A 15031-nucleotide genomic window follows, 5' to 3' on the forward strand; every position below is an offset into this window, starting at 1 on the left:
CCCCTGCAGGCTTGATCGCCCCCAACTGCCCTCCTTTGCAGGCCTGGTCCCTCCCAACTGCCCTCCCCTGCAGGCCTGATCGCCCACAACTGCCCTCCCTTGCAGGTCTGGTCCCTCCCACCTGCCCTCCCCTGCTGGCCATCTTGTGGTGGCCATCTTGTGTGTTGGAGTGATGGTCAATTTGCATATTATTCTTTTACTAGGAGCCCGTTGCACGAAGTTTCGTGCAATAGACTTTTCCTTCACCTGGCTGCCGGCACCAGTTATCCGCCAGCAGCAGTTTTCCTCTGGCCACCCGCCGATCAGAGCGCCTCCCACCAGCACGATCGGCCACCCCGAGAGGAACTCCGATCGGGAGGCGCTCCAATCGGGCGGGTGGCCAGAGGAAAACTGCTGCTGGCGGAAAACTGGTGCCAGCAGCCACGCAATCGGCCACCCCGAGTTCCGCCACCAGAGTCTTCCGAAGCGCCGGCCTAAGCAGCGCCGGCCGTTTAAGCCAGCGGGAGGAGCGGGGGTTGGGGACTCGCGAGTCCCTGCCCCCCGCTCCTACCGCCAGCCAATCGGCCACCCTGAGTCCCGCCCCCCGCGCCTCCAGCCAGCCCAATCGTGGACGTAGCGGAGTGATGGTAATTTGCATATTACCATTTTATTAGGTATGATTAGATAGGATAGAGGCCTGGTGCACAGGTGGGGGCCGGCTGGTTTGCCCTGAAGGGTGTCCCGGATCAGGTTGGGGGTTCCCTTGGGGCGTGGGGCGGCCTGGGTGAGGGGCCTATGGTGGTTTGTAGGCTGGCTACGCCCCCCGGCGACCCAAGCAGAGGCCCTGGTATCTGGGATTTATCTTCTATAATTGAAACTTTGTAGCCTTAAGGGGAGGCCAAGGCAGGCCAGGGAAGGTGGAAAGCTTGGCTTCCTCCATCGCTGGGGGCAACCCAAGCCTCCTGCTCTCTCCAGCTCTGTGACTACCACCATTTTTATTGGGATTTATTTATCTTCTATAATTGAAACTTTGTAGCCTTAAGTGGAGGCCAAGGCAGGCCAGGGCAGGTGGAAAGCTTGGCTTCCTCCATTGCCAGGGAAACCCAAGCCTCCTGCTCCCTCTGTGGCCGCAGCCATCTTGGTTGGGTTAATTTGCATACTCGCTTCTGATTGGCTGGTGGGCGTGGTTTGTGTGTAGCGGAGGTATGGTCAATTTGCATATTACTCTTTTATTAGATAGGATGGGCCAGAAATCAGGTCCATTAGTGTTCAATTGCTATTCTGTGCACAGTTTAAGGTGCTAGTATTTTCTCTTAAGCATTCCTCTATTTCCTTTCTACCCTCCCCCAAAAAAAGGAGTTATGCTAAATTAGTTAGTTTCTATAGGTACTACATCTATATAAACTTCAACAAAGCAGAAGAAATAATACATTTATATTAAAAGATTAAAAATTATTTTATAAACTTGGAGATTCTATATTGATAATCTAATTACTGTGGATTTTAAAATGAACTTTTTCCTGAATTACCTAGAATACTTGAGATTTTTTCTGAAATATATTCCATGGTTATATAATATATAATGACTAAATTGTTTACTTTTGGTAATATTGATAGACCAACTCAGAATTATTTAATGGCTCCAAACTCAGATCTGATATCTATTACCAGACATTCTTCAAATATCCAATGAAGAATTATCACAGGATATCTATTTTTCTCATCTTACTGTCACCATTAGCTTGCTATTGATGCCAGTGTTTACTCATCTTTCACTCAAGAAACCTTACTGCAGGATAAAATTGTCAAGTAAAGAAGTTGACAAATAACGAAACTAATTTGTATGTAAAATAGCAATTTGCTTTCAGGAATTGTTATTCAGTAATGATTTTCTATACAAAAGTAAACTTCCAGTTGGAAACTAAAATCAACTAAAAACATTTTTTAACATATTAGTAAATCCTGCCATCTACCAGTATAAGTGATTCATATCTGATTTATATGTTGCTGCTGTTCTCCATTTATTTTAGGTGTGGAAATTGAGACAACACAAATATTTTGACTGAGGCTTTGATCAAGCAAATGCTAAAAAGGTATTTATCATATTTATAAACTATTTAAACATAGTTATTTGAAGATTTAAACCATTTTACTTTCTTGAACCAGGGGTCACTTAGGTCAGTAAGAATCACAAGGAACAGTTCTGTCCTCAAGATCATAAAGGAAGGCAATCTCACGGTCGTTTCCACTACTAAATAAAGTATCTACCCAGTCCTTTCCACCGTTTCCTGATACTCCCAGTCCCCCTTCAGCATTTTTCTCCAGTCTTAGAGACACTAAAATAAGTTATCTCCACTCATTTTTCTGGGACATAAATCAAATACATCTAATTTTAAATTTACTTAACAATCAGAAACTAGGTCTACAACATATATGAATTTTGCAGCTGGAAATAAACCTTACAGTATCCTTAACACTGACCAGTGTGGCTCAATTGGTTGGGCGTCATCCAGTTCACTGGAAGGTTGCCAGTTCGATTCTCATTCAGGGCACATGACTGAGTTACGGGCTGGAGCCCTGGTGTGGGGCATGCAGAAGGCAGCCAATCGATGTTCCACTCTCACATCAATGTTTCTCTCTTGCCTCTCCCTTCCTCTCTCTCTAAAAATCAATTCAATTAAAAAAATATATTCTGTTAAGAAAAGTCTTTCCTTCAAGTGACAATGTACCTACAGAAATAAAACCCCTGAAGAAATAAGAGAGAAAAAAAAAGTTAGTAGCTTTACTAGACAAATGATGTGATATGGGCAGGAGTCATTGACATGACCGTCTGATCACCCTTGCATCCACTAACTTACCTAGATATACACTGAGTGGCCAGATTATTATGATCTCTGAACGCATAATAATCTGGCCACTCAGTGTATATCCTATATAATAAAAGGCTAATATGCAAATTGTCCCCTCGACCAGTAGTTCATCAGGCAGGCCGGCCAACCGCCCATGTCCCCTCCCCCTGGCCAGGCTAGCCGGATCCCACCCATGCACGAATTCATTGCACTGGGCCTCTAATACACATTCACACACACACACACACACACACACAGTGAGTGGCCAGATTATTATGCGTTCAGAGATCATCATAATCTGGCCACTCAGTGTAATTTTCTAATTAAATTTCCTTGGAACAAACATTTTCCTCTTGTCCAGAGATGCCAAATTGATTTCTTGCTTTTTCCATTACTAGTTAAAATAAAATACTTGATTTGTGTAAAATGGGAAAACAAAGGCTAATAAATTAACATATAGAAGCCCAAAAGATAAACTTTGGAATGCATCTCATATTTCTAAGATCCTTCTGTGCAAATCATTTACCCACCCTGTCATCTAGGAAGAGTTTATATTTTATGCTTTGTGGAGACTGGTTAATGGGAGAGTTCCCAGAAAGTCCAGAGAAGTCAGGATGTCCAAAAGCCAAGCCAAAGCTGCTCAGAAGGAAACAGCCCAGGTCTAAGAGACAACCACTTACAAACAAAGCAGTAGACAAGTATCTTGTTGCTGTTGAATACTTTATAACAGCGGGTGATTTTTACAGTTGTTCTAATCCAGGATTCTCAGTTTTACGTTGGGTAAAAGATATGAAAGAGCTCTTGTCGGTCAGTAATTAAGGAACCAGCTATGAGAATAAGGGGCAGAAAATATCATAAAAAGTCAGATCCTTAACTCCTATAAAGTTTTTGGGCTTTTGTGGGTGTTTTTAAATTTTTGAGAGTAATTTATTAAAGCTGAGGACATTGAAACAAGGAGGGGCTTAGGACAGAAGCAGCAACAGGAGAGCCTAGGCAGAGTCACTTAGTAATGAGCCTCGGTGGGGTTGCTTCGGCTCCCTGAGAAATAAAAGCCACAGTGAACGAAGTGAGCCCAGGCTGGCTGCTGTCAGCTCACTGCAAAGTCAGAAAAAGGGGGCCTTGGAGACAGGTTCGGGGGTTAACCCAGGACAAGCTGCCCGCTGCTCCATGGTTCCCCTGGTTGCAAGTCTCAGTGGGATCCCTTAGAGTTTAGGAGATGCATGCCTGTGAGGGAGGAAGGGCAGGGAAAGGCCCAAACGTGTGCTCCCAGGAGGGAGAGCACACAAGTTTTAATCAGCCTTGTATTGATACTTAACTCACTCAGTATGCTACCCCAAAGTGAATACAGTAAGATACTAGAAAGCAAACACAGTAAGATTATTGAATACAGAACACAGAGTATCTTTTCATTTATGTAAGAAAAACTTGTCCCTTTTATCCAAAAGGGAGATTCTATAATGCTGCAGTGATCATAGGGGTGCATATATCTTTTCAAATTAGTATTTTGGATTTCTTCAGAAAAATACCCAGAAGTGGAATTGCTGGATCATGTGATAGTTCTATATTTAATTTTTTTAGGAACTTCCATACTGTTTTCCATAATGTTAAGCCTTCTTCATGCTACCATCATTTGGCCTGGATATCTGACTGTTGAAATATTTCAGAAAGCAGCTGGGACCTTTATAAGTGATTGTGTATGAAATTCTGAGGGCTCGGGAATAGATGAGAGCTACCCCGAGTGCTCTTAAGCCAATGGTAAATACATTTTGGGTCATATATCAACTTAAGATGTGAAAAGCGAGTAGGAGAAGAACCACCTTAAAAATTAAAATGTAAGAGAATTGACAGCTAAAACCCAGTGCCTCAATTCATTAGTTACCTATCCATAGTCACTTCTGAGGGAGGTTTAAAAACAAATTATTTCCTATTTATAGTGGACATTTAGGGGAAAATAGAGAAAAACAAAACAAATCACTTCAGATTTTGGCATATGTGCCTCCTTTTTTCTATCTCTAGATGCACTGATTCATAAATTTTTCTATTTCTTTAGCATATGTTTTATGATCTGCTTTTCACTTACTATCTAGTTAATTCTTCCCCATGTCATTAGTCTACATAATTTTTTAAAATGTATTTTTATTGATTTCAGAGAGAAAAAGAAGAGGAAACGAGAGAGAGAAACTTCAATTATCAGAATCATTGATCATCTGCCTCCTGCACGCCTCCTACTGGGGATCGAGCCCAAAACCCGGCATGTGCTCTGACCTGGAATCGAACTGTGACCACCTGGTTCATAGGTTGATGCTCAACCACTGAGCAACACTGGCCGGGCTAGTCTACATAATTTTTAAAGGCTGCATAGACTGTGTTCCATCCTTAAGATGTACTTCGGTTTAACTAATCCCCTATTTAGGTCATTAGGTTGTTTTAAGTATTTTTTTATTAAAACAGCATTGGGGCCCTAGCTGGTTTGGCTCAGTGGATAGAGCATCAGCCTCGGGACTGACGGGTCCTGGGTTTGATTCCAGTCAAGGGCACATGCCCGGTTTGTGGGCTCAGTCCCCAGTGGGGGAGTGTAGAAGGCAGCTGATCAATGATTCTCTCTCATTATTGATGTTTCTATCTCTCCTTCTCTCTCTCCCTTCCTCTCTGAAATCAATAAAATGTATTTTAAAAAATACAGCATTGGGCATCTCTGTAGATAAATCTTTCTACATATCCTGTTATTTACTTTTCCAGCATTTAGTAATGCTGGAAAAGGACTTGCTAGTCAAACAATATACATATTTTTAAAGACCATTAATAAACATAATTGAATTCCTGTTTAGCAACACTAGTATATTAAGATAATATACACTTATATTAGGATTCTGAATATAGTCAAGTTCTCTGTCTTACAGTATTCTGACTTACCTTTATAGTCAGTGGATAAAACCCAGCTGTGTAAAAGGGAAGACAGAAGGTTATTAGTAATTCACAAAGTACATGGTATCCTTTCACCTGGGGGGTCTAATTATGCAAATGCAATTTTTATTTATCAATGTTTATTAAAACGAAGTAGTGCTCTATACCCTACATGAAATATATTACACGATATTGTTGCAGTGTTACATCAAAATGAAATTATATAATTTGAATACTGAATGTTTTACTTATTAAAATGTTTTCACTGTTTGTTTTTTTTCACTTTTAGCCACGTAAAGATCCCTAACAGTCATTTCTCAACAGTTATATAGTCAACTGATGTAACGATGGTCCTAATATTAGGACGAAGACTAAACAGAGAGGATCTCGGGGTGCGTGATTCCCCAGCAACTAAGCGTAAAGTCTTTGAAATGGACCCTAAATCTCTGACAGGCCATGAATTTTTTGACTTCTCTTCAGGATCATCCCATGCTGAAAACATACTCCAGATATTTAATGAATTCCGAGATAACCGATTATTCACAGATGTTATCATTTGTGTGGAAGGGAAAGAATTTCCTTGCCATAGAGCTGTTCTGTCAGCCTGTAGTAGCTACTTCAGAGCTATGTTTTGTAATGACCACAGGGAAAGCCGAGAAATGTTGGTTGAAATCAATGGTATTTTAGCTGAAGCTATGGAATGTTTTTTGCAGTATGTGTATACTGGAAAGGTGAAGATCACTACAGAGAATGTACAGTATATCTTTGAAACATCAAGCCTCTTTCAGATCAGTGTTCTCCGTGATGCATGTGCCAAGTTCTTGGAGGAGCAACTTGACCCTTGTAATTGCTTAGGAATTCAGCGCTTTGCTGATACGCATTCACTCAAAACACTCTTCACAAAATGCAAGACTTTTGCATTACAGACTTTTGAGGATGTGTCCCAGCATGAAGAGTTTCTTGAGCTTGACAAAGATGAACTTATTGATTATATTTGTAGTGATGAACTTGTTATTAGTAAAGAGGAGATGGTTTTTGAAGCTGTCATGCGTTGGGTCTATCGTGCTGTTGATCTGAGAAGACCACTATTACATGAGCTCCTGACACATGTGAGACTCCCTCTGTTGCATCCTAACTACTTCGTTCAAACAGTTGAGGTGGACCAATTGATCCAGAATTCTCCTGAGTGTTATCAGTTGTTGCATGAAGCAAGGCGGTACCACATACTTGGGAATGAAATGATGTCCCCAAGGACTAGGCCACGAAGGTGAGAAAACTGTTTACAAATTAACTACAATATAATTAACAAAAGTTTTTGTTTTTAACGTATTTTAAACATCCTGAAGGTAATTTCAGTGTAGTCATTTATATGTATTGTTGCATGTAGATTTATATAATTTAAGATTTGTTTTAAATGTCTCTCCCAGTGACGACTAGATTCATTCTTTGTTATTGTTCTGAACTGTCAGAGGGTGTTGCAAAGGGTCTTTGCAACTGTGCATGTCTCAACATATTTCTACTAATTTTTCATAGCCTTTGTAGGGTCCCAAAGCATTCCACTTTTCTTTCCAGAGAGTCTTTGGATAGAAAGGAGCTAAAGACTTTGGCAGACTAACAGACAACATGAAATATAGAGGTGGAGTAAGAAAGCTCATGTACATTGAGTGGATTCTCAGATATAAAACCCAACCTTCAGATCTTTTCTCATTGCCATAGTTACTATATTTAATGTCAATCTCAATTTTTAAATTTTTTTCTGATTATAAAAATTATATCATCATTATACAGAATTTGGAAAATGTATGTTATGTTAAGGTGTAGGAATGCAATTAAATATTGTACAATTATATCTCAATAAAACAAAAAAGCTGACTCTAGTTTTTTAAAAAGTAATTGTTAATGGTTTAACAAAGGACAAAAAAATACAATTTTATTCTATAAGTGCACTGATTTTTTCTAAGTTCCTGTTCTTTTTTTAAAGACTGTTCAGAGACTTAGGCTGAGTTTAAGAATGTGGAGAGGCCAAGGTTTTTAAATGTATTAAGAAAGCTAAACAGCTTCAGGGATATTCCACAACTTTCTGGATGCACAGTATCCCTCCAAGGAAAATCACTCATTCTTCCAAACAGAGTTCCTTGTAGCAGAAGAATGTTTTGGGGTCAAATAGGGCTGATAATACCTATTCTGCATATCTCATGGGATTAGAATAGGCACCAAGGGATATATGTTGTAAAATCAAAATAAGTCATTTATTATTAACTAGAGGCCCGTTGCACGAAGATTCGTGCAATAGGCCTTCCTTCCCCTGGCTGCCGGCACCGGTTTTCCTCCAGCACCCAGGACCCAGGCCTTCACTCTGGCCACCGCCTTCCGTCTTCGCTCCAGCCAGAGCGCTGCTCCTGTAGCTCCCTCTGCCCCCCGCCCTTCTCCCTCCCCCTCATAGCAGGCATCGCGCCCCGCCCGGCCACTCTGTGCCTGTATGCGTGCTGCCCAGAGGCCGGGAGCTGCTGGGGGGCGGCGACGCCGCCATCTTTGTCAGGTTATTTTGCATACTCACTCCTGATTGGCTGGTGGGCATCGTGAAGTGACGGTCAATTTGCATGATTCTCTTTTATTAGTGTAGACTAGCGTTCCCGTTGCAGGAAAAATCCTGCAATAGGGTTTCCTGCTGCACTCTACCCCACCCTGCCTGCTCTCCTCCCTTGTCCCCCGCCCCGCGATCTCCGCCAGCCCCCCTGCTTTTCTAACTTCTCCGCCAGCCCGCTCTCCTTCCTTCTTCCCTGGCCCCGCCTCCGCTCCTCCCTTCTCCCCCGGCCGCCTTCTCTGCCAGCCCACCTGCTTTTCCCTTCTCCCCCGGCCCCGCCTCCGCTCCTCCCTTCTCCCCTGGCCCCGCCTCCGCTCCTCCCTTCTCCCCCAGCCACGCCCCTTCTCCCCCAGCCCCGCCTGCTCAACTTCCTTCTCCCCCGGCCCCGCCTGCTCAACTTCCTTCTCCCCCGGCCCCGCCTCCGCTCCTCCCTTCTCCTCCCCCCGGCTTGCTTGCTTCTCTGCAGCTTTGCTCCCTTCTGCAGCTCTTGGCTTCTTTCTACACTGTCGCAATATGCAAATTAGCCGCTGTCTTTGTTGGGATAATTTGCATATTCGTCCTGATTGGTTGGTGGGCGTGGCTTGGCTGTTGGGCGTAGCGACGGTGCAGTCAATTTGCATATTTGTCTATTATTAGATTAGATGTTATTTACAAAGAAACCACCTGAATGAACATATTGGAGCCTCCGGCTAATTAGGTTAGATAAAGATAATAAATACTTTTTCTGATTCATTTAATTACTTGATTTACAAAAAGTTACTTCCAGTTTTAAAGGGGACCAATCCATTTTATACAGTGGAACACATCTATATAAAAGATTGCTATATCACCTTTCTTTAGGAGGCAAGTAGGAAAAAAACAAACTATAGTTATATTGAATTTACAGACTTATAATAGCAGATATTTATTTTGTGAGGAATCCTTTATTTTACAACTCTGCAATCAACTTCTGTCCCTCATATTGTCTTTCACTTACTTGTTACTGCATGTTAGTACCCATCACTAGGAATTTCATTATCTGAACAATATGTATTATTTGTACAGGTTCTCATCTTTCTGAGAAACTCCAAACTTCTTTGAAAAAGGGGTGATGTCTCTACTTCTTCAACTGCAGTTCACTCCTCTGACTTCTGCTCCAGTACTCTCCTGAAACTCCTCTCAATCAGGTCATCACTGACCTTCTGTTTATTATTTGTTAGACACCTCTTTTCAGTCTTTATCCAGCTTGATCTCTCTTTAGAATTTGACATTATAAATTGCTTTAATCCCTCTTGAAACTCCTTTAGCTTGTGGAATACCATTTTCTTCATGGTCCTCTTACTTCTCCAGCTGCTCTTTTCCAGTTGATGGTTCTATATCTAGTCTTGGGAATGTTGGTAGTCCCTTTGGTTCACATCTCTTTGTCTTGCCTTACACACTTTCCTAGGTGATCTCATCTACTCTCATGGTTTTAATTACCATGCATGCTATTGACTATTATCTCCAGCCCAGACTTTTTCTTTCATTCAACCAATGTTACTTTTTTTTTTTACTTGAGGATGCATCTTTAAAAAAAAAATAACAGGCAAAATAATACCACACTTAAATTTAATAGTTATTTCATATTATCTAATACCCAATTCATATACATACTTCCTCCAGACTGTTCTTTAATGAATCTGGATCTAATCCAGGATCACTTATTGCATCTGATTATTTCCATGAAGTCTCTCTTATTTCAGAACAATTTCTTTTTTGTGATTCTGACTTGTTGATGAGCAAGTTGTCCAGAAAAGTATTCTGCCTTCTGTATCAGTCTTGTTGCATCCTTATGGTATCACTTACCTGCATTTAGTTATGTTTCTGGAAACGAAGTTGGCTCTGCATGCCTCAGCTTAATAGAGACCAGTTAAGTATTTCTGGCAAGAGTTCATCCTAGGTAATACGACACATTAGGAGACACAGACTATCTGGCTGTCTTCACATTAGCAATGCAAAGATTAACTCCAGATTGATCTTAATTAACTCCACCAATGAACAGTTAGGTTATACTCCACATCAGTCAGTGTTTCTTTAGTGTTTATCCTGTGCCAAGTATCCTTCAGAGCTCAAAGCATATTCTACATATATATACCCACGTGTCTCTTAAATAACAGAAAACCCAAAAATGCATCCAAGCATGAAAGTTTGATAATCTTCACTGCCAGTTGTAAACCCTTGAGTGCATGGAGAGAAAACAGTGGAGACCAGTCACAGAAGGAACAAAGCTTAGCAACAGTAGTTGTCTTTTTAATAATATATATTATGCAACCTTAAATGTCTGTGCTAATACATAATACTTACAATATTTTTTATTGATTTCAGAGAGGAAGGGAGAGGGAGAGAGCGATAGAAACATCAATGATGAGAGAGAATCATTGATTGGTTGCCTGCTGCATGCCCCCCACTGGGGATCGAGCCTGCAACCCGGGCATGTGCCCTTGACTGGAATCGAACCCAGGACCCTTCAGTCCGTAGGCTGACACTCTATCCACTGAGCCAAACTAGCTAGGGCCATAATATTTTTTTTCATAATATTATTTTTTAATAAACACCAAGTGCAAGCATCATGATGTGTTTAGAGTACTGACTTCAGAAACAGACAGGCCTGATTATAATCTGGCTCTATACTAGTTAATTCTATGATCTTGGGCAAGACACTTTTAACTTCACTATGTATCAGTTTTCGCATTTGTAAAATGAGCATAATATTATCTACCTTGTAAAATTGTTGTGAGTGCCCTAGCCAGTTTGGCTCAGTGGATAGAGCGTCGGCCTGCAGACTGAAGGGTCCTGGGTTCAATTCCAGTCAAGGGCACATGCCTGGGTTGCAGGCTCGATCCCCAGTGTGGGGCTACAGCCGATCAATGATTCTCTCTCATCATTGATGTTTCTCTCTCTCCCTCCCCCTTCCTCTCTGATATCAATAAAAATATATTTTTTAAAATTGTTGTATTAGAGATATCATATGAAAGAATGTATAACCTACCATTTGACACAAAAAAAACTTAATAAAAATTATTACTGGTTTCATGAAGAAAATACATTTTAAATTTATGCTGTACTTTTACAGAATAGGAAATGTAATTGAGGCAGAAATGCTTGCTATCAAATGGTTCATTTTAAGCATAAATTGTTCATATCTATGAGAAAAAAATCAATGCTCTTTGCTATACTCCATTGAGCAATAGGTAGCTAATATTTAATAAGCTCCTACCTCTGGTCTAATAGTTACTATATAATGAATATCGGAATATAACTGCCATAATGAGAACAAGGTTCAACTTCCTATTAGAAACCATTTGAGAAAACTAAGATAAGTGTTTTTTGTGTGTTCTTTAAAGAAATGGTGTTTTAGTTGAAAGAGGCTTGTAAATACAGAGAAAAAAACTCATGGTTGCCAGAAAGGAGAGGAGCTGGGGAACTGGGTATAAAAGGTGAAGGGATTAAGTATAAATTGGTAGTGACAAAATAGCCACCAGGATGCATAGTCAATAATATTGTAATAACTAGGTATGATACCACATGGTACTGGAAACATCAGGGGGAACACTTTGTAAAGTATATGATTATCTAACCACTATGCTGTACACCTGAAACTAATACAAAATAATGTTGAATCTAAAAAAAGTGTTTTAAGATTAATAAATACCTTCATTCTTTATTTTATAGGTGATAAAACTGAAGCACAGTTAAATGAACCAACTTGTTCTTGTCATAAAGTTACTTAGTGGCAGAGGCAAGACTAAAATTTTTTGTTCTGAATTTTTGTTCTAGTCCCTCTTAAGGATGTTATTCTATATTATAGGATACATGGTTTCCCACTTTTAATTCATGTTAATTCATTGTTATTTTGAACTCAAACATTATTACATAAAAGCATATATATATTGTAATTTTCCCTCTACCTGACCTTTGGTATATCAGTTGTCCCAAAGGATACCTCTGTTACCAAATTTTTGAACTCTTTTTAGAAATATTCTTTGCATACAAGTGTGGTGTGTGTGTGTGCATGTGTGTGTGCATGCATACCCACATACCTCCCCACTTTTGTTTATGCAGATAGTAGGGTACTACAGTTTTGCACTTTGTTTTTATCACTTATAAGTACCTTGGAGATTGTTCTACATAGCCACATAAAAGACTTTTTTTTCATTTATTTGTACTTTTGTTATGGATTTTTTCAAATATTTTTTTGTTTGTTAATCCTTACCCAAGGATATTTTTTCTATTGATTTTTAGAGAGAGTAGAAGGGAGGGAGGGAGGTGGAGAAAGAGAGAGAGAGCGAGAGAAACAACCATGTAAGAGAGACATATCAATTGGTTGCCTTCCACACATGTCCCAACTGAGGCTGGGGTTAGAAGTTGGGGTGGGAAGGTGGAAGGGGGAGATCAGCAACCCAGGTATGTGCCCTTGATGGGGAATCAAACCCTCGACCCTTTGGCCGATGTTCCAACACTGAGCCATACTGGCCAGGTCTCAAATCATTTTTTTTAAATTGTATAGTGCCCCATCTATTGATACCATAATTTATTTGATTCATCTCTTAATAATAGATGTTTAAGTTGTTTCTAGATTTTTGTCATTACAAAGAATGGTCAGTATTGTGCATATGTCTGTATACACTGATAATTTATAACTTGAATTACTAGAAATAGAATTACTGAGTCATAGGATATGGGCATTTTTAGTTTTGGTAGCTACCGTATAAAATTTTCTTCCAAGCTATACTTCAGCCAAAAATATGAAAGTATCTATTTCTCAACTCCTTTGTCAACATATCATATTATTAGTTTTTGTAAATCTTTGCTACTCTGGAAAGTGAAAACCATATCTCATAATTTTTTTAGAATTTATTTATTGATTTTAAAAGGAGTAAGGGAGGGAAAGAGAAAGAGAGATATATCAATTTGTTATTTACCTGTTTATGCATTCATTGGTTCATACTTGTATGTGCCCTAACTGGGGATCAAACCAGCAACCTTTTGGTGCATAGGACGACACTCCCACTAACTGAGCCACACTGGCCTGGGCAAAGCCAACTAACTTTAAAATTCCATAGACCCTTATGAACAAAAAGAGCTTGGATAAGCTCTTAGTTTTTCCTGTCTCTATCTTAAATTTAAAGTACAAAATTAAAAAGCCAGTGTTTAACATAAATTTTGGGACTCTCCTAATGCTCTTAAAAGTTGTTTTTTCACTCTAAATATAGCCCATGCTCATTATTGTTTTGAAATTTTATGTTGCTAGAAAGTGGGAAGCCACACATCCAGAAACAATCATCATTAGCATTTTGGTCTATTATTTTTTAAATATGTTTTTATTGATTTTAGAGAGAAGAGAGGAAGGGCAAGGGAGAGAAAGAGAAATATCTCTGAGAGAAAACCATCAATTGTCTGCCTCCTGCACGCCCTACTGGGGATCAAGCCCACAACCTGGGCATGTGCCCTGACTGGGAATCGAACCGGTGAACTCTCGGTGCATGGGCCAACTCAACTAACTTGAGCCACACCAGCCAGGACCTTTTTTTCTTTTATTTTTCCTTTTTAAATATATTTTTATTGATTTCAGAGAGGAAGGGAGAGAGAGAGATAGAAACATCAATGATGAGAGAGAAGCATTGATTGGCTGCCTCCTGCACGCCCCCTACTGGGGGTCAAGCCTGCAACCCAGGCATGTGCCCTGGCCAGGAATCAAACCATGACCTCCTAGTTCATAGGTCAATGCTCAACCACTGAGCCACACTGGCTGGGTGCAGACCTTTTTATTTTTCTTATTTTATTTATTTTTTTATTATTAATTTTTTTACAGAGAGGAAGGGAGAGAGATAGAGAGTTAGAAACATTGATCAGCTGCCTCCTGCACACCCCCTACTGGGGATGTGCCCACAACCAAGGTACATGCCCTTGACCGGAATCGAACCTGGGACCTTTCAGTCCGCAGGCTGACGCTCTATCCACTGAGCCAAACTGGTTTAGGCAAGACCTTTTTAATATAAGTATTAATTGTACCTTATGTACAGCTTTTTACCTTGCTTTTTTCTTTTTTAACATTCTTTGTTATAAACTTTGGTAACATTTTTAGCGACAACCAACATTTTGAGTGGGGTTACCTAAATTTACTTCACTTTAAAAAAAAAAGGTTTTTTAATAATTTCTGTAAATATACAATCATATGTTGCTTAACAAAAGGTATACATTGTGAGAAATTCCTCTTTAGGTGATTTTATAGTTGTGCAGACATCATAGAGTGCATTTACACAAACATAGGCTATATAGCTCACTGCACACTTAGACTGTATGGTATTACCTATTGTTCCTAGGCTATAAGCCTCTATAACCTTGTTACTGTACAAAACAACCTGAGAGAAATCAAACACAAGAGAAAACGATGCAGTCAAGAGACACAATAAGCAAAATGTATGAGGCTGCTGCTGGTATAACAAGTATAAAGAGTACACTCTAGCCCTAACCAGTTTGGCTCAGTGGACAGAGCGTCGGCCTGGGGACTGAAGGGTCTCAGGTTCGATCCCAGTCAAGGGCATGTACCTTGGTTGCGGGCACATCCCCAGTAGGGGGTGTGCAGGAGGCGGCTAATCGATGTTTCTAACTCTCTATCCCTCTCCCTTCCTCTCTGTAAAAAAATCAATAAAATATATATATTTTTAAAAAGAGTACACTCTAAAACAATGATTTA

At 40.1% G+C, this 15031-nt stretch overlaps 1 protein-coding gene and 1 long non-coding RNA gene across 5 annotated transcripts in view; one reads left to right on the forward strand and one right to left on the reverse strand.

The window, feature by feature from the left end:
• KLHL24 (kelch like family member 24) overlaps positions 1 to 15031 on the forward strand; it is a 40259-nt gene that overhangs the window by 7220 nt on the left and 18008 nt on the right. For 3 of the 4 annotated variants that reach the window (XM_079762831.1, XM_079762830.1, XM_079762833.1), the window contains 2 exons: positions 2010 to 2072; positions 6022 to 6999. In XM_079762831.1, the coding sequence (XP_079618957.1) occupies positions 6080 to 6999 (920 nt within the window). In that variant the 5' untranslated portion in view covers positions 2010 to 2072; positions 6022 to 6079. Of the gene's footprint in view, positions 1 to 2009; positions 2073 to 4406; positions 4584 to 6021; positions 7000 to 15031 lie in introns of all 4 variants that reach the window. The other variant, XM_079762832.1, reaches the window with a different exon arrangement.
• LOC307094416 lies at positions 11679 to 14426 on the reverse strand. The gene is made up of 2 exons (XR_013813063.1): positions 14321 to 14426; positions 11679 to 14095 (listed from the first exon to the last, which is right to left on the reverse strand). It is a non-coding gene; the product is annotated as an uncharacterized lncRNA (long non-coding RNA).

Source organism: Cnephaeus nilssonii, assembly GCF_951640355.1.
Source record: "Cnephaeus nilssonii genome assembly, chromosome: 3".
Lineage (NCBI taxonomy): Eukaryota > Metazoa > Chordata > Mammalia > Chiroptera > Vespertilionidae > Cnephaeus > Cnephaeus nilssonii.